Source organism: Electrophorus electricus, chromosome 21 (genome assembly GCF_041902795.1).
Source record: "Electrophorus electricus isolate QZ-2024a chromosome 21, ASM4190279v1, whole genome shotgun sequence".
In the NCBI taxonomy this organism is placed as follows: domain Eukaryota; kingdom Metazoa; phylum Chordata; class Actinopteri; order Gymnotiformes; family Gymnotidae; genus Electrophorus; species Electrophorus electricus.
The window spans coordinates 7,635,001-7,658,218 of record NC_137517.1 but is presented as its reverse complement, the minus strand read 5'-3'; the positions used below and the strand labels follow the sequence as shown (position 1 = coordinate 7,658,218).

Here is a 23,218-nt window from a genome sequence, read left to right as displayed (position 1 = left end):
CAACTGCCATTAGCTCAATCAATTAGCTGCAGGCTTAAGAGAGTCTATCTCTCCTTTTTAATTAAGAGGAATGCACAAAGTCATTATTCTACAGGGTATAATGTACTGTGCAAGAGCTGATAATATCAGAGAATTATTCACAGATAGTGTACACACCACCAACTTTATTAGATTCATGGCATTTAAAGCTGCAGGCTAAAACTGGAAGCCCATCTCTATTTCTGGAGAAAAAGAAACCAAGAGGAGACATCCAAACACACCTAGCACACCGAGACCACGATCCAAACACACCTAGCACACCGAGACCACGATCCAAACACACCTAGCACACCGAGACCACGATCCAAACACACCTAGCACACCGAGACCACGATCCAAACACACCTAGCACACCGAGACCACGATCCAAACACACCTAGCACACCGAGACCACGATCCAAACACACCTAGCACACCGAGACCACGATCCAAACACACCTAGCACACCGAGACCACGATCCAAACACACCTAGCACACCGAGACCACGATCCAAACACACCTAGCACACCGAGACCAAGATCCAAACACACCAGCACACCGAGACCACGATCCAAACACACCTAGCACACCGAGACCAAGATCCAAACACACCAGCACACCGAGACCACGATCCAAACACACCTAGCACTGGCTCTTCTTTGGGTTCTGACTGTTTCCTCTCTTTTAAATAAGTAGGTAAGGACCAGTTTGTTTCATGAGAATAAAAGTGCATTAATGATGGTAGTGACGTTCCCACACTTTCAAACAAAACCTTTCAGCTCTGATCACTCAAAACAAGCCAATAAAACAACAAAGAACGTTAACAGAAAGAACAATGAACAATGTTACTGTTTATGACTTTTATTTAAACAGCAGTGAAGGCCTCTAGTATGTTTTGCAGTTTGATGCTTTCAGTATCCTGTCACAGATTCATCTACATGTACTGTCAAACCCACCTCTTATGCTTTCCAAAAACTACAGAAACATATCAATGCATTAAAAAAACAGAAATGATCACCACTGCCGCAAAATGGGAGGGAAAGGCCTGGCCATAAGCTTCATACAGGAGACCACTTATTGAGGTTGTAATATCGGATGGTAAAATCAAGTCCATTCACTAGAGAGCTCAGCTCTCATCAGCTTCCAGATTGATGTTGTTCCCAAACTTGGCATACAACTGGACCTTAAGATCTCCAAGCACTTCCTGTATTGAGGACACCCGACTCTGCAGAGATTTGATTTCCTCCTTGAGAGACTCCTGCAGACATTATAGGAGAGGTTTACTGGTTTTCACACCAGATTTTTATAACATTATTTCTCCATCATTTAGAATCGTTTAACAGCATTCCCTGATATCTTTAACAAAGAAATTTACCAGGACGCATACATACATTCATACTGACACAAACACATAAGTCGCTCGAAACAAGACGATACTATGAATGTAAATTCTTGACTGCAGTGTTTACAGTGCAACATCACTGCTTTAGCATTCAGAAAGATAGAAATACTACTAAACCAACCCTAGGGGCTTACAACACAGCATCAGCCAGAATTAATGCAACATTAAGGCAACCTCCAGAAAACAAAGGGCAGCCATTGGTAAGTTGTGGTAAGCTACTGATAAGTACTCTGTTGAGCCTTCAGTCCTGCGATGAGGCTGTTCCTACAGTGAACAGTAAGTAAGTGCTAATTGATTTCAGTACTCCGGTAATTTGTGGCAATATGCGTAGCCTGTATTGCACTTTCTGTATAAACTGGGCTTATTTGATGATAGTAGTATTGTTAATTTTTAAGTATTATTAAATGGAGTACTTGGCTCAGAGATCATGACTGCAGCCTACATATGAAACTAAACATTAGCAGTGTCTGGCATAACCAAGAAACATTGTTGGTCTGCTGTTGTTAATATTGTCACTGTGTTGCTGCACCGATGTTTGCTGCACACTCTTAAATTGGGTTCCTAAAGGGCTAATGCATAGTATTGTTCTACATGTCACTTTGTGCTTCAGTCCAGGCACACCTTGCTATTAAAAATATTACTTGCTTTTTAAACAGGTGTAAGAGTGTGTCATTAGTATTAGCCCTCTGCTCCTGTTATGGACACTGCGATTATTGTTAAATGCCTTGATAAATCCTGCCATGTGTACAAAAAGCAGTTGTTCACCTTGGCAGCTTCTAGCATTTCCTGTGTTTCCTCTTGTGAGTGACTGATAAAGACATCTCCAATCTGATATGGAATTAGAAGATCATCGTCCTCACACATCATAAGGTCATCGCTAGCATCTTCTAAATTCTGTAGGGATTTCTGAGAGGGGAAATAAAAATCAGATAAGCATGTGCTACACATTTTTGTGGATTATTAGGATAAAACAAGCAGCAAAGATATAAGATGATGTTTCATTTAACAGTAGATCAATATCCTTACTTTTTTGGCTTCTATTTCTTCTTTCAACTCAGTCATGCGATTTGTGTTTCTAGCAAACTTGTTAATCTTCTGCTGGTCTTCAAAAGTAACATTGACATCTTCAACTGCCTGAAAAGAGAGTAATTCCTGATGACCACAATAACAAAAGCAAAGGGACTTGAATTATGAAAGACTACCTCTGATCTTAGACTCTCTGCATAAAAGGTTATGAAATTGGGGTTGGTGTTGAACACTGGACACATTTTTCTAATGTCCCCAAATACATAAATAGCTAAATAAACAAACAGACAAACAAATCAATAAACAAGGTGTCCTTTTTTGCAGTGATTATTAATGTTGATTTTATTTTTATAAGGACCATTTATGTGAATATTGTACAAAAAACACATTCGAATACTGCTTAATTTTCTAATATCTGTTGGACTAACAAAGGAACATATTAAAATAGCTTTCTGAGAAAGAAAATCAGATATTATGAAGATTAGATGTTTCTGTAGCTACTCATTTTAGACTACAAGACTTTAAGGCTAACAAATTCTGTGTTTCCCAAAATGAAGTGGCTAGTTTATTACAAGTTCCACATGAAGGAAAATATTGGCTGATTGTAATTTTCATCTAGGAACTTTCTAAGTGTTGTTTTATTGTGTACCATTTAAAGTGGAAAAAAACCCAACTTCTCTCTTTTTTCTCTGTATGTAGCGCATTATATTTTGTATCTGACATACATTATCAACAACCAGAGTTTGGAGGTTTACTTTAAAATTTATTCCATTAGACAATTTATTTTAAAATGATCTCTGACCCAATCCAAAGGATTATTATTTAAAAGTAATGCAATTTGACTACATTCCATTTCTTTTTTGGGTTACCTTTTAACCCATTAACTGCCTATGAGTTTCAAAACACTGGCCCCCTAGTGCCAGCCAGTATGGCTACGAACAAGCACCTGTGTTTTCTCTCTGCACACCCATGAACAACAAAGACAGTTTGTGAAAGTCCATATGAACATGGCCCTGTTCCAGCAGTGCAGCAATGCTGGCATGGCCCTTTATGGTAGAATGCCCTTCACTCATTACAATCACAGATCACCATTATAAACCATTTTTCATTTTATCAGATGGGTATAAAATGTTTTAGTATTTGTGAGAACAAAGTTCTTCATACTCCGCCTTGAGTAACTTGTTAGAATATACCGATTAAAAACGTTCTTCAGCGATAGGACATGAGGCTCATCCAATTCAAACGTTTCTTGAAATGTGGACAGTAACCCAGGGTCGTCTCTTCCAATGCATTAATATTACCAGAGTGTAAGCAGACGTTTATATGATAATGACTGCGGAACATGAGAAATATTCCCCATTAGTGACTGGCTGAAAAATATACGGAAAAAAGAAAAGAAACTTGTTTCAATACGTTGTCTATTGGAGTATCTTCTTTGACCATTGGATGTCACCAACATGCACTATGAATGAGGTTTCGAGCAGTATAGCCATTTTAAACACAATGGTTCAAAAAGGCTCATTCAGGTTCAAATCCTCAGAAAGGCTATTTTCGTCGCCAGTAAAGGCTATTGTTAACGGCGGTGAGGCTTATCACATTTGTTAATGCACGGTAGATGGTGACATACAGCTAGAGATAACACGGTTAGCTAGAGAGCGTAGACGGCTGGTTGGCTTGTGATAAAGCCGGTAGGTCAGTTTACTTCACGTTTATATATACAAAACCTACTATGTGTGTGATCTCAATACCTAAACCGGATTCAGACAAAACCGAAATCACAATTACGACAAGATCGGATTGAGCAGACTTACAACGGATTTCTTCATGGTGGCTGCCATCTTAAAACGGAAGTGAAACACTAAAGTCGGCGATCACTGCACTCACGCGACTGCGGCGCATGATTAAAGGTTTTAACGGTTACGAGGGATCGACGCCGAGCGAGTGAAGAACTGAATAATTTGAAAATTGTTAGCATACCAAAAATCACAGATATTTATTTGTCATAAGTTATATATATTTGTTGCAAAATTATAATAATGGTTTTTTTTTAAATGGGCCATTACTGACATCTAGTGGACAAAATATAACTCGGAGGTCTTCAAAGAAATTTCATCAAAACACTTCAGTTTTAAATTTTGAGTAGTGTTTTGATTGTTCTTGCAGATCATACCGAGGTAGCATGAAATGAAAATGAAAAATAAAATGAAAAATAAAATGAAAAATGAAATAAAATGAATGAAATAAAATGAAAATGAAAATAAAAATGACTCAATAAGTGTTCCATCTGTAGGTCCATCATATGTGTTTTTTGAGATTCCGCGTGAAGCATTTTCAATGTAAAATTCTATATATTAAACACCAATATCATCAGAAATGTTTAAAAAGTGTTAAAGGTGTTATTCTGTACATATGTAAAAATGCATAAAATATATTGTTTAATTTTACATTGCTGTACTTTTCAAATGCATGAAACATCACATCACAGAAAAGAAAATAAATTGCTGCTCTAAAGCTCTAAAGTACCCAGAGGCAATCCCTGCAGAGTAAAAATGCATTTGAATTGTATATTTTCTTTTGGCTTGAAAATCATGTTTGTCAATGCCTTTTTGGTAAATACCGTATATACACTAATCAAACTACACCCATAGACAAATATTGGCATAATACTTTCACCATGTTTTGTGATTCTTTCATTATTGATTTAGATTTATGCATACCACACTGATCAAGCATATCTAATAAATGCCAACACCCTCCAGAGCTGTGTCAGGAAAATATAAAATAGTACCTTTTCCATGTTTCTTTTTTTTTGGTGGAGATGGCCAATGACCAATGAAACAACATTTTCTAAACACTAAATAATTCCTTAAATATCTTTTTTTTTAAATATATAATTAATTATTTTTTTAAAAATGAATAGTATTTCTGGATAATTACGCTGGATGTGGTGAAATGCCTGAGGGTTTGTTTTGAGGTCTTTCATGCCTAGTGTGGTTCAAGAATTCCTTTCATGCTGGCAGCAACTGGAGGGCGACCACAAAGGAATTTCTCTCCCACCTCCAGTGTGTACATTTACAATGTGATACTGTAACTCTGGATTCCATGTATTACCACATCATTAACTCTCAACAGCTGATCAGTCAGAAGCAAGCTGGGGTCTATTCGGGGCTTCTGGGGTTTGCCTGGCCATCATCACACAGTGTATTGTACTGTGAAAGTAGTTACATGCTTAAGGATACTTTCCATAGTTGGCCATGCAGATTATTTCATTGTTCATCAGCTACTCACAGATCATTAATTTTAAGTGACAATTAGACTAAAGAAAAGAAAATGTGATATTAGTTAGTAGCTGGTCTCAGACAGTAGGATTTGGTTGTTCATGAATTTATTCTAAGCATTTACTTTGAGAAATGAGCATAATGTTTTAGGGGCAGTGGTTGCTCAGTGGTTAAGGTACTTTACTAGTAATTGGAAGGTTGCCACTGTTAGACCCCTGAGAAAGGCCCTTAATTCTCAATTACTCAAGTTGTGCTCAGTCATAATTGTAAGTTGCTTTGTATTAAAGTGTCAGCTAAATGCCGTGTGTGTGTGTGTGTGTGTGTATGTATGTATGTATGTATGTATGTATGTATGTATGTATATAATGACCCCTCAGAACAATTATTACCAGTGCAGATTAGTGTATATATATATATATATATATATATATATATATATATATATATATATATATATATAATACACAGTAGAAGGTGGCAGTATGTATTGTATGCCATGAGTACCTGAACCAGTCTCCGACATTCTAGATGAGTGTTAAATGGGTATTTTGATAAATCCCATAAACCAACAAACATAAGCCTATCAAAAGTTCCCCAGTGTGTTTTAATGTATTGCAAAGCATGACTCAAATTACCTTATGTACACTCACCACCCACATTAGTCACACTCAACTTGCAGTAACACTCACTAGTATAATTATACTATTTAGGTGATTTACGATCTCCAATCAGATATGATTTGGTTGATGGTTTATTCTCACAGGCTGTGGCATGCTGTTGCCACTGAGACACATAAGTGATACTGGCGTAACGTGTGTTAGTGTGATTGTGAGGTATGTCAATGAAAAATATGTAGCCATATCTGATCAATATCCTGTTGTTTGGAAAATAGCCACTGATGAGCAAAATATAGGTTTATAGGCAATAAAATATAGGCAAAAATAGTTTCTAACTACACACTAATAAGGTGGGTGGTGCGTGCAGCTGCAATAATGTATTTAGTATATCATTCAGCTGAAGTATTTAGTCCATGTTGTGCATCTGTAGTATTTAAGAATACATTTATTTAAAGTGCAGCTGTAGTATTTAAGGAATGTCTTTATTTTGTCATATATACTCATGTACAGAACAATGAAATGCTTCTATTCACATATCCCAGCTTCTTTGTGAGCTGGAGTCAGTGCACAGGATCAGCCATTGTACAGTGCCCCTGGAGCTGAGAGAGTTAATGGCCTTGCTCAAAACCCTTAACCAATGGTACAATCCTCAAGATTGTACCACTAGTCCCAAAATCTAATGAGACTAGTGGTAGCCTAGTGCATTTATAAAATCAGAATCTTGCTTGTTTATAGCTAGACATTTTATGAAAAAAAAAAAGATTGTTTGAATATTTTATAATATATGGTGAGTGGTGGTGCTTGAGAACCATATGAAATCTGCATCCATCAGGAAAAGCAGGCAAGCCTAGCTTCATGAGACTCTCACTCAGTGCATTGCATTTTTCACATCATTGTACGGTGCCTGAGAAGGCAGCGTAGAATTAGAGTGCTTTTCTGTATCTTGCTTGTGAGGAAAAAAACATGGTTCTTTGAGACCTGTTTTAATGTGCTTATGTGCTTTGTAGAGTGCCAATATATTATCCCACTTTGTGCTTTGCAATTGTTAGTTAAAACAGCTATAAATTAGCTTATAATAAACAGTAAATATGAAGTCATTGGCATCTCTCGTTAATATGCATTTCTGCAGGGAAGAGGTAGAGTCATTCATATAAAAAGAGCCCAGCATTACTTTTGACAGAATAAGATATCTATTAGGCAGATTACGATGTGATACTACAGTATAAATGACAAACAATTGTTGTTTATTTCTGACACAGTGATGTTTCCAGTATATTATTTCATTAGTAGATTTTGTTGGCATGACATTTTAAGTCGCTAAGCAGCTAAGATTTTTGAGTTTATCTGATCAGTTAGATTATACATAAATGGGATGCAAATTGTATTCCCCAATCCTGTAACTCTTGCAGAAGACCAGATGGTACTTGGTAGTTCCATCTGATGGTAGTTCTGACCATCCTTCCTTGGAAGTCCTGAAGGATGTGATGCCTATGTTTGTGTATATTGTTAGAAATGTGGCCCGTTCACTGTCCAGATGGTAAAGGGTGATGCTCCTTTCCCTCAAAGTCTTGGCTTGTGTTTAGCAAAGCAGACTCTGGAAACAAAACTGATTATCCATGTATTCTGTCAGTCAAAACTTTAGGTTGAGCCAAGAGATAAATATCAGTCTGCAGAAAGTGGACTTTTGTGAACAATAATAACATAACAATAATGAGCAATGGTTAGTGCATGCATGTGTTAGAATTTAGGACATTTGTTTTGACAAAAAAATAGATTTCATGCATCTGCTATGTTGTGATATATGTAACAATCAGACTGATATAATTTCATTATAATAATTTCAGTTCTGTAGTGTCTGACTTTAGGACTTTAGGCTGTCACTGGATAAATAGAGGCTGAAGTAGCATTCAGCACTTGTTAAACTTCTGGACAAGAGCCACGCTGAGCAAATAAGCCATGTTTTCAATGGCTAACCCAAGGCATAAATATCCTTCACACACATCCTGTTTGAAGACAGCCACACCTATGTCAGAAGGTTTCCTATCTGAACTGTTCGCCAAACAGCCTGAACCTTGCACTGCTGCAGTAGTTTAAGTTGAAATCAGTACAGCACATACTGATCCTACGTTAAGAGCCCTGTTTACCTGTTATACATTGGTCCTTGACTCAAAGCTCAGGAGCTTGGAGAGAGAAACTTCATTGGGGAACAACACTGGGGAACAACAGATGTGAAGGGTACATCAGCACTGGGCTCTATGAATCCATTAAAAGAAAAAGAAGACCATTTTGGGGCAGAGCCCAGAATAATAGCTGGGCTGTGACATCACAGCAGAACACTGAACCCCACCCACGTTTAGGATAAGTATATGTGTGCACTCAAATGTATTAAGTGGCACATTACCATTGATTTACACTATCAGAAATTGGAATACTGCACATAGAGTCAGGACTGACATCTGCCTAACTGGACAAAAAGGCAACTGGTTGTAAGCAAGGTAACACCAACTTATTTTAATATTATTTTTTAACTTCTTATCTATTCTGTTATTATGGGATGCAAAGAGTTTCCTTTGCCAATCATAAACTTTAAAAATATTTTGAATAAGCAATCTAAGCCAAGACTAGTCATAGTATGTGATGCCAGCTTCAGTCATTTGGGTGATAATATTTGAGACATGTGTGAATAATACCCAAGTAAGGCCTGAATGTTGAACTCTGAAGCCAGGAAAAAAAAATGAAATAAAACAGAACAAAAATTTCGATCGAAATCAGCAGATTCAGGATTTAAATCAATAATAATTCAGCTATGTGTTTTATAGAGAGAGATAAGCATTGCATTTAATCCTAAAAGTCTATAAAACAGGCTTGAGTACTGATGTATGTCTTCTTCATTACATGGATATGCCACATGCAGATAACACGTGTGTTTTTAATGCAGGTCTTCATATTTTTCCAAAGTTAAGCACAAGATGGGACATAAGCAATCCGTTCAAATAACACCACAACAGGTAGCATTTCATATGTGCATTTGTGAATTTTCCAAAAAAAATAAGAGTCTGCTTTGGTCAGATATAGCTGAGCAGGAGTTTGCTGGAGTGATTCAACCTGGAAACCTTGGAAATTTGGCATTTTACCACTTCCAGTTTCTAAAGCCTACCCTTGTACTGAGCAATGTTGCTGACTTATTGACTAAGACACAATGACACCATGCTAGCCCCAGACAGCTGCGATACGTGATAAAATGTCAAAGCTGTGTGATTGCTACAATGGGACTTAATGATTTTGGAGTGATCTTTTTACATTTCTGGTAAATTATCAATAAAATATCTGACGTGAATAAACTTTCATGTTACATGTTCTGTTTTCTCACCTGTTTTGACCAAATGTGTTAAATATATGATGTGATTAATTTCAGAAGCTAAACACTTAAAATAGCAACAGTAGAGCATTGTTACATTTGTTTCTTTACAGACGGATTGTGGTGAGGAAAAAAACCCAAAAAACAGTGAATCCAATGGACAAGTTATCGCTAATTTGGATTTGACGGATGCTGGTGAGGGCATTGTTGCTGTTTAGCTGGGACATAATCTTATGTGCTGTGTCTTGTAATGTTATTTGCATAAATGTTCTTTGGTTCACATAGGAAGGGACCAGAACCTTTATTATTAATTATTAATTAATTAATTCTATAACAGTTACTTACTTAATTAATTAATAATGATCCATTATTTAATTATTAACAAATAATTAAATTATTTATTATAGATTTTAGTCAACAGAATGAATGCATATGCTTTCAAGTTTGTTAGTTTGCTATAATGTTGCTATATAAACTTTGGGCGTAGACGACTGACAACATGGTGACATACTGTTGTTTGATTTTCTCTTGTGCATACAGCATCTGGTTGTGATAGCAGTTGCATGATAGCATAAGTAAGCTCCACAGTGGATGATACCTTGAGAAAATATTGATACTTCAGTGATGAGGCAGAATGTGAGCGATTGATTCAGCTTTCCACTGGGCATTGTTGACGAGTCATGAGTTTTCAATTAGCTCACGGATTTTATCTGAACCCTGGTGCATGTCCATTAAGCTTTGTGTAGACTCGGAAGTGTTGGATAAGCAATGGTAACTCCTTTAACAAAGCTATCGTAACTATGCTAGGGTAACTCCTTTGACAAAGCTAATAGGGGAGTAGCTATAACTCTCAATGTTTCAAATTATTTTACCAAGTCCACATATAACTCTGCTAACAGTACACTTGGCATTTCCTAAAATGTCTAGTGATTATGTGGTTGTATGCAAAGTGAACTGGTATTTAAAAAGTTATTCCAAGGCACACAGATTACCTGTGGACTGTCAAGTGATTCAGTACAGTTGTGCTGTTTATATTTGACATGTTAATCTCGTAAAATAATATATACATATTTATTTATGTGAATCACACATTTAGTCTTTTTCTTTATTGGTTTTTCACTCATCTCTAGCAACCATTGAAGTGGCAGCACAGTTAAACTGCGAATCAGCTCCCGTGACAGTCACAAACAACATAACTCCCTCACCAGGGTCAGACAATGCTAATGGCTCTGACCCAGCCACTACTACAGTTGTGCCTCTGCAAGTGTCACCAGGGCAAGACATCCTGGCACAGACCAGCACGCCAGCAAAAGAGGAGGCACCAAAACCAGTTGAGACAGCCAGATTCTTCAAAGGTATGTTCAAGAAGAAGGCAGAAGCCAAGGCCCCTGTCGTGGAAGGTTGTGGTCCTGCTGAACCCCAGATCACCGCTGTAGTGCAGACCGACAGCCAGAAATCTGTAAGTGTAACAGCTCTTGAATATGAACATGAATATGTCCCTTCTCTCCTATGCTTGAACTACTTGGGTTACATTTGAGAGCTTAAATGAGCAAAAGAGCCTTGGTTAATAATATATAATGATGCATATTGTAGTTTGTGAAAGTAATCTGAACTATGTAAATGTGTATTATTAGTTGTATATAAACATCAGAGTATATTAATGAATAACATTTCACATTAGTAATTGCATATTAATTTTATGCAATGTTACACATTTGGTAACCCATATTACGACTGTCACTAGTAAAACATCTAAAGACATCTCAAGGCAATATTCTTGCTGCAGATTCTGTCTATTTTTGGACCAAACATGATCAGTAATAAATCCATATTGATTTATTGCTTTAAGAAAACCAGACTAAGAGAAAGTGGTTACATTTGTAGTGAGGCAAGAAGACCTGTTTGTGAGTCACAAAGTGCATGGAAGAGGCAACCACTAAGACCAAAGAGCGTTTTATAAAAGTTAAAGCAAGAATTCTTGTAAAGCATTATTAGGAACATAATGTAACTCTGTGACTCTGTCATTAAGGGTGTCCAAAGCTAGTACTGTTATAAGTGTAATTATTTTTATAAAATCTTGATGCCCAATTTTATATATGTTCACATTATGGATATATCAATAATGAGTGCTTGCTTTATATACTGTTGTACACATACATACATATACAGATACATAACTGCCTGTACAAATACCTGTCCCACCCTTCCAGAGCGTGGTCTTATTTTGGTCCTCACATTCGGGCCTTCTCCCAGTTTGAGTGTTTGAGGGTATAGTGAAGTATTTTTGTCATTCCTAGGATTGACCTCTTCTGGAAAGAGGTCAGTGTTGACAGTCCTTCATTAGCGGTCACAGCCCCAAGTGCACCTATCAGCACATGGACCACCCTGGGGTTAACCATTCACATTCTCTCTAGTTCAACATTCAGTACCTGGTATTTTTTCAGCTTCTTGTAATCTATCCTTTGGATGTTTCCATCACTTGGAACAGGCACATCTATTACCACAGCTGTTTTTTTGCATATCGTGTTTGATCACTATGTCTGTTGGGATACATTGGTTGTCTGTTGGGATGTGAAACCCCCACAGAAGCTTAGCTTTGGTGTTACCCACCACTCTGGCTCCTCCCATTTGGACTTTGGACCATTTGCGTGTCTAGCTCATATGCCTTGCATATATTTCTTTATATGAACCCTGCCACTTAGTTACATCACTCAGTGTATGCTGCTCCCGCAAGTCTCTTGGAGTCTGGTACTAGATACTGTATTGTCTCTGTCTGGATTCTCAGTCTGGACCTTGGGTGTTATTTGACACAACCCCTGCTTCAATTTACTTAGTGCTTAGTGCTGGTACTTGTGCTGCTATGATTAGAGCCTCCGTGCTGTCCTTCAGTCCTGCCTTTTCCAGTCTTTGGAAGGATTGTTTTATCTCAGACTGCTCCGTTGATGGTTCATTTTATGAAGGTGTATATCCTGTCATGTCACCTCCTCTATTTCCATGGTAGCCAAATGGTACCAATATTGGAGATGTACATGGGGGTCTTCATGAGGTGTATATTCAGCTGTAGAAAAATTGTAAAAGATAACTTATTTGCCCATATTAGATTTGCTTCCTTGCTTGAATGTGTGTATTTTACTAACAGTCTCTGTGATGAAGTCAGAGACCTGCCCCATCACCAAGTCACCTGCTGGAGAGTAGAGATACCTGTTACAACATGTAGTGAATCAAAAAATTAGACATAACCCAAGAACCCGGATCCAAAAGAGTGGAAGCTGGAGCAGCTCCAACCCTTGTGTAAGTCAGAAGGGCCCATAACCATACAAGGGAAAGGGAGGAGCTGCCGAAGAGGAAGACCTATAGAGTGAAAAGAACAATAAATAAAACATTCAATAAATGTTCAGATTTACCAGTAAATGTATTAATGTGTTGGCCATTGAACTGTGCACAGGACTGACATTGAAAATTTGTAATATATTGAGGCTGATTTGATTGTTCTTCTGTAGAGCCACCTGCCTGAGATATTGGTTTAGTCCAGGGCAGGGCTTCCTGTATTTAAGGGGGTGTAGAACAGAAGGTAGGTTGGTGAGATAGGAGTTATATTCATTAAATGATTGTCTGCTGACTGAGCAGCATCCAATTCTATTTCAGCCTGTTACTGAAGCTTAGTTCACTATTAATTAATAGGACTGTAAACTTAATGTTTGAGGAACTTTAGAGTCCTACTTAGAGTCCTACATTTATTTTCCTTTTTCTTTATTTTCACAATTTTTATTAATAAATTGAGCACTTATCTGGAGGTGTCCTGTACTCTTGGTATGGTGAACCCCATACTCCACCCTTGATGCAAAAACCACGTATACATCCTGGGATTCGTGTGGATTATATCATCCTCCAATGGAGAATCTTTCACAGATTGTGGCAGCGGTGGGATGGTAGTGAGGCCATCAGGAGTGTGCCCCAGGTTGATGAACCCACCCCTGCAATGAGGATGAGGGGATGGCGTAGCCCAGTGTGAGGACCCCTGATGGGGGGCATGGGCATGGCCCTGATGGAAAGGGCAGTTGTGTTGTGGAGAAAGGAGAGGATGGTGTGACGGAGACACTTAGGAAGGTTAAATGGGTGCTTTGGCTGCTATATCGGAGTGCTGGCTCTTTGGTCTGTTGGTCAGAGCTCCTGTTTACCTCCTGTCAGGCCTGGGTTTGAGTCTGGGATGGGGTGGCTGCCTTCAGACTTAGTTACAATCTCTCTCTCTCTCTGGGCAAAAAGCTGGTTGCTATATTTGACAATGTTGTTATTCTTTTTAATAACGGATATTTAAACATATCTACCTCACAATACTTTCTATGTGCATATGGCTTTTCAGGTGAGAGTTATTGTTTCCAAATATGATCTTGTTTCATTTGAATTCCATTGTTATGCCTCCCCCTTGTACATTCCGGGTAATCAGAAATGTATCCTTTTACATATATCAGTATGTGAAGCAGGTCATTTTTATTTATATGTCGATCCCGTCAAAAGGAAATAAATTTTTATTTCTGCAATCCAAGATGAAAATGCAGAAGAATGTGTCTGTCTCTCTGCCATCACCCTTTGATCTTTATTCTGAAATTACGCAAGTAGCAGAACAGTTAACATTACAGTTGATCACCCCCGATCAATGAGGACCTGGTGTCATAACTGAAGATCTAGTGTAGGTGGTAATATAAACTAGGGCCAGGACTTTAAAAGAATGTGCCATTCAAAGAAGAAGCAGTGTGAGGATCTGAGGATGCAGAACAAGGTTCCTGAGAGGACATCCACGATACAGAATGAGGTTCCTGTCACTAAAATCTCAGCACCATCTTGTCAGGAGCTGTGAAAATGTATTAACTTTATGGGGCTCACTGGCGAGGACACCAGGGTGGTCAACAATGACCCTTCCCCAGCCTTCCCCAGAGAGGTGATTCAGCAGAAACTGCTCAAGCACTTTGTCAGCTGAGACTTGTCATATAATCCCATCAGTGTGAACATCCGTGCTAAAGAAAGAAGCATTCACATCACAATCGAGCATGGGCAATGAGTCAGACTGTGGGTGGAAGGTCAGTAATTCTACTCCCATAGTGGTGAACTCAGCAGCAGAGGACCAAGAGGTCATAATAGATAACGCAGTGACTAACATAAGTCCGATCTCTTGGATGCAAGCAGGGATTTGAAGGATGAAATGGAAGAACTCAAAACTCAGCAATAATTGTCAATGTAAAAAAAAAAAAAAATCAACACGGTTATCTCTAATTAATAATAATAAATCTATGCTGAAATATGTGGTTGAACTCAGCTGTTTTAAGGAGTCGCATTGTCATCTGAGATTAAAAGCAGCTCGAATATCTACAGGCATTTCTTAAAACATTGAATGAAACATCACATTCTCTCTCTAAAATTTTGACATGTTTGAGGGAGGCTCACAAAGGAGCCCCTGCCTTTGTGACACAGGGAGTGTGCTGCCACCTACTCAGATGACACAGGGGGAGCATGCTGCCACCTACTCAGATGACACAGGGGGAGCACGCTGCCACCTACTCGGATGGCACAGGGGGAGCATGCTGCCACCTACTCGGATGGCACAGGGGGTACATAGCTGCCACAACTCAGATGGCACAGGGGGTACATAGCTGCCACAACTCAGATGGCACAGGGGGTACATAGCTGCCACAACTCAGATGGCACAGGGGGAGCTGCCACCCACTCCGATCAACGTCTGCTTAAGCTTTGCCATAGGCCTCGTGATTTGCCACAAGCCTTGTGATTTGAATACCTTTGACCTGCTACCTGGTGTAGAACCATTAGTCACTGTGTAGGTTTTCTTATGTAAATTTTTGCCTGTGATATACTGAAGTAGTAATAAACATGACCATTAGAACTGTCATCTGCTTTTGTCTTTGGAGATGTTTCATATCAAAAATACTAATCTCCTTTATTCAAAATTTCAGTGTTCAAGTACTACAAACTACGTCATTCTAGTCTAGTACACAAAACTGAACATTATCTACAGCACTCACCATCCTAATAGCAGAGGTTACCTTAAATGCTGAAGTGGAAAAATCATATAAATACTATACAGTAGCTTGGCTACTTTTCTATGGGACACACACACGGGCTTTAAGTCCAGCACATTGCTGAATATCAATGAGTGAGGGGGAAAAAACAGGAATTAATGAAAGGGGGATTGTTGTTGGAGTCCCGAGTAGGCAGAGGCATGGCTGGAATTGTGCAGTGCCTCAATACAGTGATTAACAGCAAAAGCACATCAGCTGTAGGGCTGCAGCACATTTCCAAGGGCTAATTCTCTGGGTTTGTCTATAGGAGCCTCCTGCCATAAACGGAAGTGCACAGGCTGAGAAAGAACTACAGGTTGAGGCTCCCAACCCCAGTGCTGCTGTGGTCGCAGAAGACATCGTTCAACCAGACGACACCAACCCAGAGGAAAATTCAGTTATGAACTTTTTCAAAACATTCGTAAGTCCATTTTATTATTAGTCAATGCTGCTAACACGCCGATTTTGTGGATGATTTGAAGGCATTGTTAATCGCAGATGTTTTCAGTGATATGATACTAAGTATAAGAGTTTTTACTTGAGATTGGTCTCCGTTTAAATTATGCAATTGCCTTTAATAAGATAATTTATATAGTTTATGGCCTCTTATCTTGCAAACGTATACTTCATAAGATTAAGCATGAATGAGTATAGTTATTTTTGTCAGGACACATCAGTGTTAAATAATATTACTGCCTTCATAACCAAAACTGTAAAAGAGAAAGTTCAGTGTGTCTTAAACTGGACCATCCCTGATTTGATGTCTGCTTTAAAAAAAAAAAAAAAAAAAAGGAAATTGAAGTTGAACAGCAAAGTTGATGTCTTTTGAGAGTTACACTACTCCTCAGTGCTGGGCTAAATCAAGCCTTTGAACATGTCACACTGTGGCAGCCTTTTGTTTTGCTGCATAATGTGTGTTCACAAGGCAGGCCTGTGCGCTTCCAAGCTGTACTGGGCCCTGATGAAGCATGGGCCGGCCTACGCCATCTCCAGAGGACAATGGTTGACTCAAGAAGAGAACATGTTCACTATGAGCCGTGCCTCTGGGTTCTTTGTGTGCTTGGGGAAAAGCTAGCTCATCTTAACTGCATCTGGACAGCAAGGCATCATCCTCTCAAAAGAAAGTGTTTTTTTTTTTTTTTTTTAATATATGTCTCAGTTGCTTAGGCCTGGACTTACAAGTCAGCCAGGCACCAGTTGGTGTCATAAGTAAAGGACTCCCATGGAGTACCTGGAGGAGAGATATATACCAAAGCATGCGACCTTCATGGTTTTCCACAGTCACTCAAAGATTTCCATGTGTCCTCTCACATTTTTGCAGAAGGTGAGTCCAACCAAAGCAACAAAAGAAGCAACAGCTATTCCTGATGTCTCAAAAGAACAGGTAAAGAACTCCTGCTGTGTCAGGAAAGGTTGCGGATTATTTATAATAGTATTTTTCCTGACAACTTTAGTCTAGCGCTAAAGCTTGTAATATATTTTCTGCAGAATTCAAATTTTTTTGTTAAATTATCTGGGTTCCGAAAGCTTCTGTGATCATGCAGTTGCTTTGTCAGATTTCTCTTTTCCTACAGTTTAGAATACAAGGTGTTAATGTATCGTGATTCTGATCCAAAAAAAACCCAAAACAAAACTATTCGTTTTTTTAATAATCATCTATAATCCATAGCTGTAAGGTCAATTCTTTATTAAATGAGAAAACAGCAAGCTTCATGATTCATCGGTCTTGAGTCAGGTGTATGGGCTTAGGCTAGAGCTATTGCATATGCATGAATTCTCTCTTTATCACTTACTCCTGCTGGCTCTGATCAAAAGCCCAATCGGTAGGGGACCCAGCTGGAGGAGATGCCTCCACATGTCCCAGTCTGCCCCCGACTCCAAAGGCCTTGAGACGGAGAACCCAGCAGTAGAAGCTTGGCATTCTTGTTTTTTTCTTCTTGTGTTTTTTTTAATTTGATTTTATTTTTATGTACAAATGCCCTTACCTTTCCTTTTCTACATTCTTTTGTGCAGTCACAGAAAGGGACACCAGCCCCTCCAGCAGCAAATGTAAGAAGCTCTTGCCGTGGTACAGTCCTAGAAGTGTCAGTGGGTCCGAGATTCCATTCCCATTACCCATCTTTCTGTCTCACAAAGGTCCAGGAAGCGTCGAAGGTCCTCCCTCCTCCACCCCCAGCACCTCCGAAGATGGAGAGCAGAGCAGAGGTAACTGTAAAGAAAGAGGAGCTGCCACCAGCAGAAGCAACAGCGGCAGCAGCAGGAGGCAAGGAGCCGGCGGGACCCCACAAGGCGAAAGCTAAAGCTAGCTCATTCGGCAAACTCTTCCGGCCAAAGGTAGGCTACATAACACTGAAATGTATGGGAAAACATACTAAAGTGTAACAAACATATGGCACCATGTCCCATTATGATGAGGATTAGCACAGCTGATAACCAGGGAAAAGTTAGGAAACACAGTGGCACCTCACTAAGTACAGCTACATAACAGAGATATGTCAAGTCATAATGCCGGTTTTAAAGAGACTAAGTTGTGGCACGCCATAGCAGAATGATGTGAATTTTGAGGCGTTGCTAGGCAAAGTGGTGTCAAAAGTTCAGGCAGTGAGCGGAGCCGGTTTCCCTGCCAAGACATCAGCAGCGGTAAATGACAACACAATGAGTGGCCATTTTGAAATGAACAGAACTTAACCATTCAGTGTTTTTCAACACATTGTGTTAATTGCACCTTTTCAACAATCAGTGTAAAATGACTGATGTTGGGAAGAAGAAGCTATTAATTTCCATGATAGAAATTATTATAGATTCTTTGTGAGTTTTCTTTGTGAGGTTGGTTTTTTCAGCAACAAAGACAACTTGTGTCAGGTAGGTGTCCATTGTTTCAAACCCCATTCCCATGTACATTTTAATGAAACCACCTTATCTGTTGACAGAATCTACTGATGCACCTCACTGTCAGAAGGAAAATTCCACTCAACATAATGCATAAACAACTGAACTTCCATTAAAATGACATCATTCTCACAGCAGCCATTACCACATATTACCACTGTTGGCCAACTAAACCATGAACTTTGGGTCTCATCCACTCCATCTCATAACTTAATAACTCAAAGTTTTTCAGCCTTCAGGAAGGCATTGCATTACAAGTAGTTTAGTTATTTCTATTGTGAGAGTAAAAGAGCTTCTGAAAAGGCTCATGGGAATTGCTCTGTCAGAGGCATATGGGAATAGTTTCTTGCCTAGTTAATCCAAATATCTGCTTACCTACAGTCTGTGGTGAAGGAGGCGGCACAGCCAGTTGAGGTACAGGTAAATAAGTTCAGCACTGTTTCAATTTGACCAGCTATTGACAAATTCTCTTTTTGGATGCATTCAGAGTATGGGTCTCTCTCTTTAAAAAACAACAAAAAAGAAAACAAAACCAAAAAAAAACCTTTTTCCTTTTCCTTTCAGATCATAGTTAAGAATCAGTTTATTTTTGTCACATCTACACACTTAAGTACTAATCTATTCTGTCAATTGTACATTACTGGCTGTTCTTTAGGTGTGGCTTATCTGACTGAAATTCCTTTTGTAGTATAGTTAATATAGTTTTTCTTGTTCCTCCTTTCTCTTATTGTTGTGTTTATGGCACCTCATATGCGTTTTTCCTTGTTCCTTTATTTGATGTAATACTTATACTCTCTCCAAACTGAAGGTAGATGCATCCAAGTCGAGTACCCTTGAAGCCGCTGCCAAACCCGAGCTGCCCCCGGCACCCAAACCAGAAGAGCAGAAACCAGAGAAAAAGCCCTCGCCCTTTGCCAGCTTGCTCAAACCAAAGGTAAACAGAGGGCAAGCTTCTTGAGTGACATGGACCTGACTGAGCAGCTTGGGTCCAGCAGTGCTGTGGTATGAGTAGGTGCATGAAGTAACAGGGTTTGTGTGAATTCGAGGTGCTGCTAGACCAAGTGAGCTCTAAGATCCAGATGGCTGCATCGAGCGCTGCCGCTAGTGTGTCCCTTGGTGCCAGAGGAGCGGTAATGGGTCGTTTGGGCCTTAACCAGGCTGACTGGACTAAGAGAGCTGCAGTTGGCATGCACTACCATTGCCGTATCATAACTGACATATTAATTTCGTTTTTTTTTTTTTTTTGTGGTCTGTTACTGTTGTCAAATGCTTTAAGTTGACTTAATATCATATCGATAGGTTATGTGGTTTCCTCTTTTAATACTGACATTTTTTTAAATTTAACAATTGGTGGTCGATAAGGTACAGCGATGATTAACAGCTTTACTTTTATTATAACTTTAATCTAATACACTTTGACAAAGAGCTACTTGTCTGCCACTTACCTTTGTAATCCACATAGATAACAGAAACTACATAGTGTAACATACTAATTCACTTTGTGTTCATTTTTTATGTAAACAGTGCAACATTCTAATTCACTTTGTGTTCATACTTTATGTGAACAGTGTAACATGCTAATTCATTTTGTATGCTTTGATCCAAGGCTACGACGACCAAGAAAGAGGACCTTCCAGCCCCCACAGCTGCAGAGGCCACATCGGGGGCCAAGGTCAAAGAAGAGCCCAAGTCTGCAACTCCGGCTCCTGTTGCGCCTGCCCCAGACACCAAATCAGTGGAGAGTGCAGACAACCCTTCACCTAGTGTCCCCCGCAAGCAAGAGAAGAGGAACTCCATCCATCTGTTCTTTAAGAACCTGGTAAAGTCCACACCCAAGCCAACATGAAACAAAAAAGAGCTCAGCAAGGATGTTGAAGTCAAATACAAATATTCATAGAAGAATGGTGTGTTTGCTAGGTTATTTCACCATATAATATTGCAATAGCTGCCTTTTCAATTGTTTAATCCCTTATAAGAATAAAAAGCCTTTTAGTATGAGTCGCTTGTGTTCTGTCTTAATTGTATTGTTTAATGAGGAACGTCAGACAAACAATGTCCTATTCTAACCACTAGGTGACCTCATTTGGCAAAAATAGATTCCTATGACCAAGGTGAAAAATCTCACTATATTTGGTGCTGATCCCAAATGATCTTAAGCTTACACTTATTCAGCTATTCACCAACACTGTAAAAAAAGGTTATAGGATGTTCTATTTCAGTGTCTTATCAGTGGAAAAGACTACGTGTAATTATATTTATTATATTTCCTATTACTGAAAATGGACTGAGCATGATTAAAATGAGTATGTCATGTAACACCCATGACATCACACTATAATCATACTGTTGGAGGTTATTTAAGTGCATACATTAGTCGACTATAATGCTAACAATGAGTTAGTTTAATTGGGGGCATGTTTGAGCTAGATATTTCAGGGAAGCTGATGTAAATAACAATCCAGTTGTCAGACAGGTTGTGATCGGTTGCGCTCAAGGCAGCATGGTGAAACTTCAGCAAAAGTGTGCATTAAAAAAAACCAACAACCCCTAAACAGGACTGTAACACTAACAGTGCATTTGATGTGTATCTTAGGGTCAGAAACGACACTCATCTGACGCTGGAGTGCAGACAGAGCCCCCTGCACCTGAGAAGACCAAATGAAGCCCCACTTTGGATTCACCGACTGCACAGCAAACCCTTTGCATGTACATAAGTATACGTCCCCAAACCAAACTTCCTGCCCTGAGACCTGGAGAGTTCATTAACCCCTGCTGCTGGAGGTGAACTGAGAACTGGAGGGAACCGAAGTGTCCTGAAACCAGCCATCTGTATGATTAATAGCCATCTCCCCTATTTCTCTATCCTTATAGGGTCAGCATGGACTTGACTTTAAATCCCACACTTAAGCCAAATAGACAGAGGTGGTTGGTTCTTCATATTTTCAGTAAAAATATAGGAGCCTTGGAAAACTTACAAGGAGCTCTTGGTTTTATAAGATTTAAAATGAAGTAATATTAAGACTAATGTGACCACAGTTTCTGTTATATGGGAATAGCATGTTGTAATTTAAATGTTAATTAACCCCATTACCCTGTCAGACTTAACTCCACAATGTGGTCTTCATGTAAGTGCTAATTGTTGCATGCAAGGCATATTAAAACCACTGTCATATGTTCAGCTTCTTTATTTTAAAAATTGAATATCTGATTTTTGCACATGTGGGGAAAATACACAATAATCAGTCCTATGACCGTGAAAACAATCTGCAAATAAGTTATCAAAAGATCATAAGCAATAACCCACATCGCCATTCAATCAACTTTAAATATCTTCTTGTTGAAAAGTCCAAAGTCAATGATAACCCCTCTTTATATGCTTCTATTGTTTGGTGGTAATAGTGTTTTATACTGTTTTCTCTGATTGGGTAAGAGTCTTAAGACTTTTCAGGGTTTGACTGTTTAATGCAGCATGGCCTATGTGTCTAATGTTACATCAACATTTCCTCACAGGTTTTGCTAACATATTATGTTTCATCATAGGCCTTGTTAATTATCATACATTTATAATGTTTTCAAGATGGACAGTCATTTTTATACTGCTGTAAAACATACTATCTTTAACCAAGTCTTTATTAACTGCAGTTGAGCTAGATCATTGAAATTAGTTCATTGTTCATTTAGACTTTGACTTTATCTAAATTAAACAAAATGAATTAAAAAATTCCACCTAGTTTCTTTTGCGCTAGGTGGAACAATTGCTTTCAGTTTGATCCACCATAATTGCTTCCTCTGAAATGGTATTTGTGTTCAGTATCTGTCAAGCAATTTAGGCAATTTATATAATTTCAGTCTGCCCTCAAATTATATTTAACAAGAAAGGACCAAATTTGAAATCGTGATTCTATCTCTAACTGAAAGAGATACACTTCTGAAGTTTTCCATCACTTTTTAAAATTTTTGCCTGTAATCAACTAATGTCATCGATTAAATGAAATATTCTGTTTCTGTAAAATGATTGTACTTTTTGTCCTTGTGCAGTTCCGTTCTCTCGCAAGCGCAGTGCACGAGTGCAGGGAGGCATCAGTCAGGGGAGTGGTTGATGGTGGGGGAGAATAGGCTCAGTGGCCCCTTGTCAGCATCAATGTGTGTCACAGCCTCAAAGCCCTCTGTCTAAAAGAGAGAGAGAGAGGGGGAGAGAGAGAGAGAGAGAGAGAGAGAAGGGGGGGTGTAGCAGGGATCAGATTCCAAGGTCCCTAGGGGGGCCCAAGACATTTGCAAGCCACTTTATAACTAACAGAACCTGTTATATTTCAAAATTAATACATTTTATTTTTTAGACTATATGTCCAAACAAAGTAAAATAATAATCTCCTTATGAGGTAATTTTGACTAATTATTAGTTCCAACCAGTTACCAGGATAAATATGCACTAATCCTATTTGCACTTATTGTGAAATCTGATGATTCTGGGTTTTCTGGGGGTACAAATGCTTAGTGTGAAGAGATACTGGAGTGTAACAGAATGGCTGTTTGGATGATAGTGAAAAGCAAGCCAGCAGAC

General features: G+C 38.8%; 2 protein-coding genes across 6 annotated transcripts; one reads left to right on the top strand and one right to left on the bottom strand.

Annotated features, from left to right (window-relative positions):
- Window positions 1–864: 864 nt before the first annotated feature.
- pfdn4 (prefoldin subunit 4) lies at window positions 865–4,352 on the bottom strand. Its single transcript, XM_027008305.3, has 4 exons — window positions 4,259–4,352; window positions 2,448–2,555; window positions 2,187–2,327; window positions 865–1,277 (listed from the first exon to the last, which is right to left on the bottom strand). Exons 1-4 carry the CDS (start codon window positions 4,283–4,285, stop codon window positions 1,146–1,148), a joined length of 408 nt encoding a protein of 135 aa, XP_026864106.1. The 5' UTR covers window positions 4,286–4,352; the 3' UTR covers window positions 865–1,145.
- A 4,347-nt stretch (window positions 4,353–8,699) lies between these two features.
- bcas1 (brain enriched myelin associated protein 1) lies at window positions 8,700–22,669 on the top strand. Of its 5 annotated transcripts, none has more exons than XR_014119160.1 (13): window positions 8,700–8,837; window positions 9,281–9,350; window positions 9,814–9,895; window positions 10,831–11,159; window positions 16,037–16,189; window positions 17,090–17,152; window positions 17,782–17,817; window positions 17,905–18,102; window positions 19,039–19,077; window positions 19,466–19,591; window positions 19,704–19,842; window positions 20,264–20,476; window positions 21,251–22,669. XR_014119160.1 is itself a non-coding variant. In XM_081704639.1 (13 exons), the coding sequence occupies exons 2-13, from the start codon at window positions 9,312–9,314 to the stop codon at window positions 21,317–21,319; spliced, it is 1,431 nt and encodes a 476-aa protein (XP_081560765.1). In that variant the 5' UTR covers window positions 8,760–8,837; window positions 9,281–9,311; the 3' UTR covers window positions 21,320–22,669. The 5 variants fall into 5 exon arrangements, 4 of the variants coding, with proteins under 4 accessions (XP_081560765.1, XP_081560768.1, XP_081560767.1 ...); XM_081704639.1 differs by having other exon boundaries at window positions 8,760–8,837; window positions 19,704–19,787; XM_081704642.1 differs by lacking the exon at window positions 19,704–19,842 and having other exon boundaries at window positions 8,762–8,837.
- Window positions 22,670–23,218: the final 549 nt, after the last annotated feature.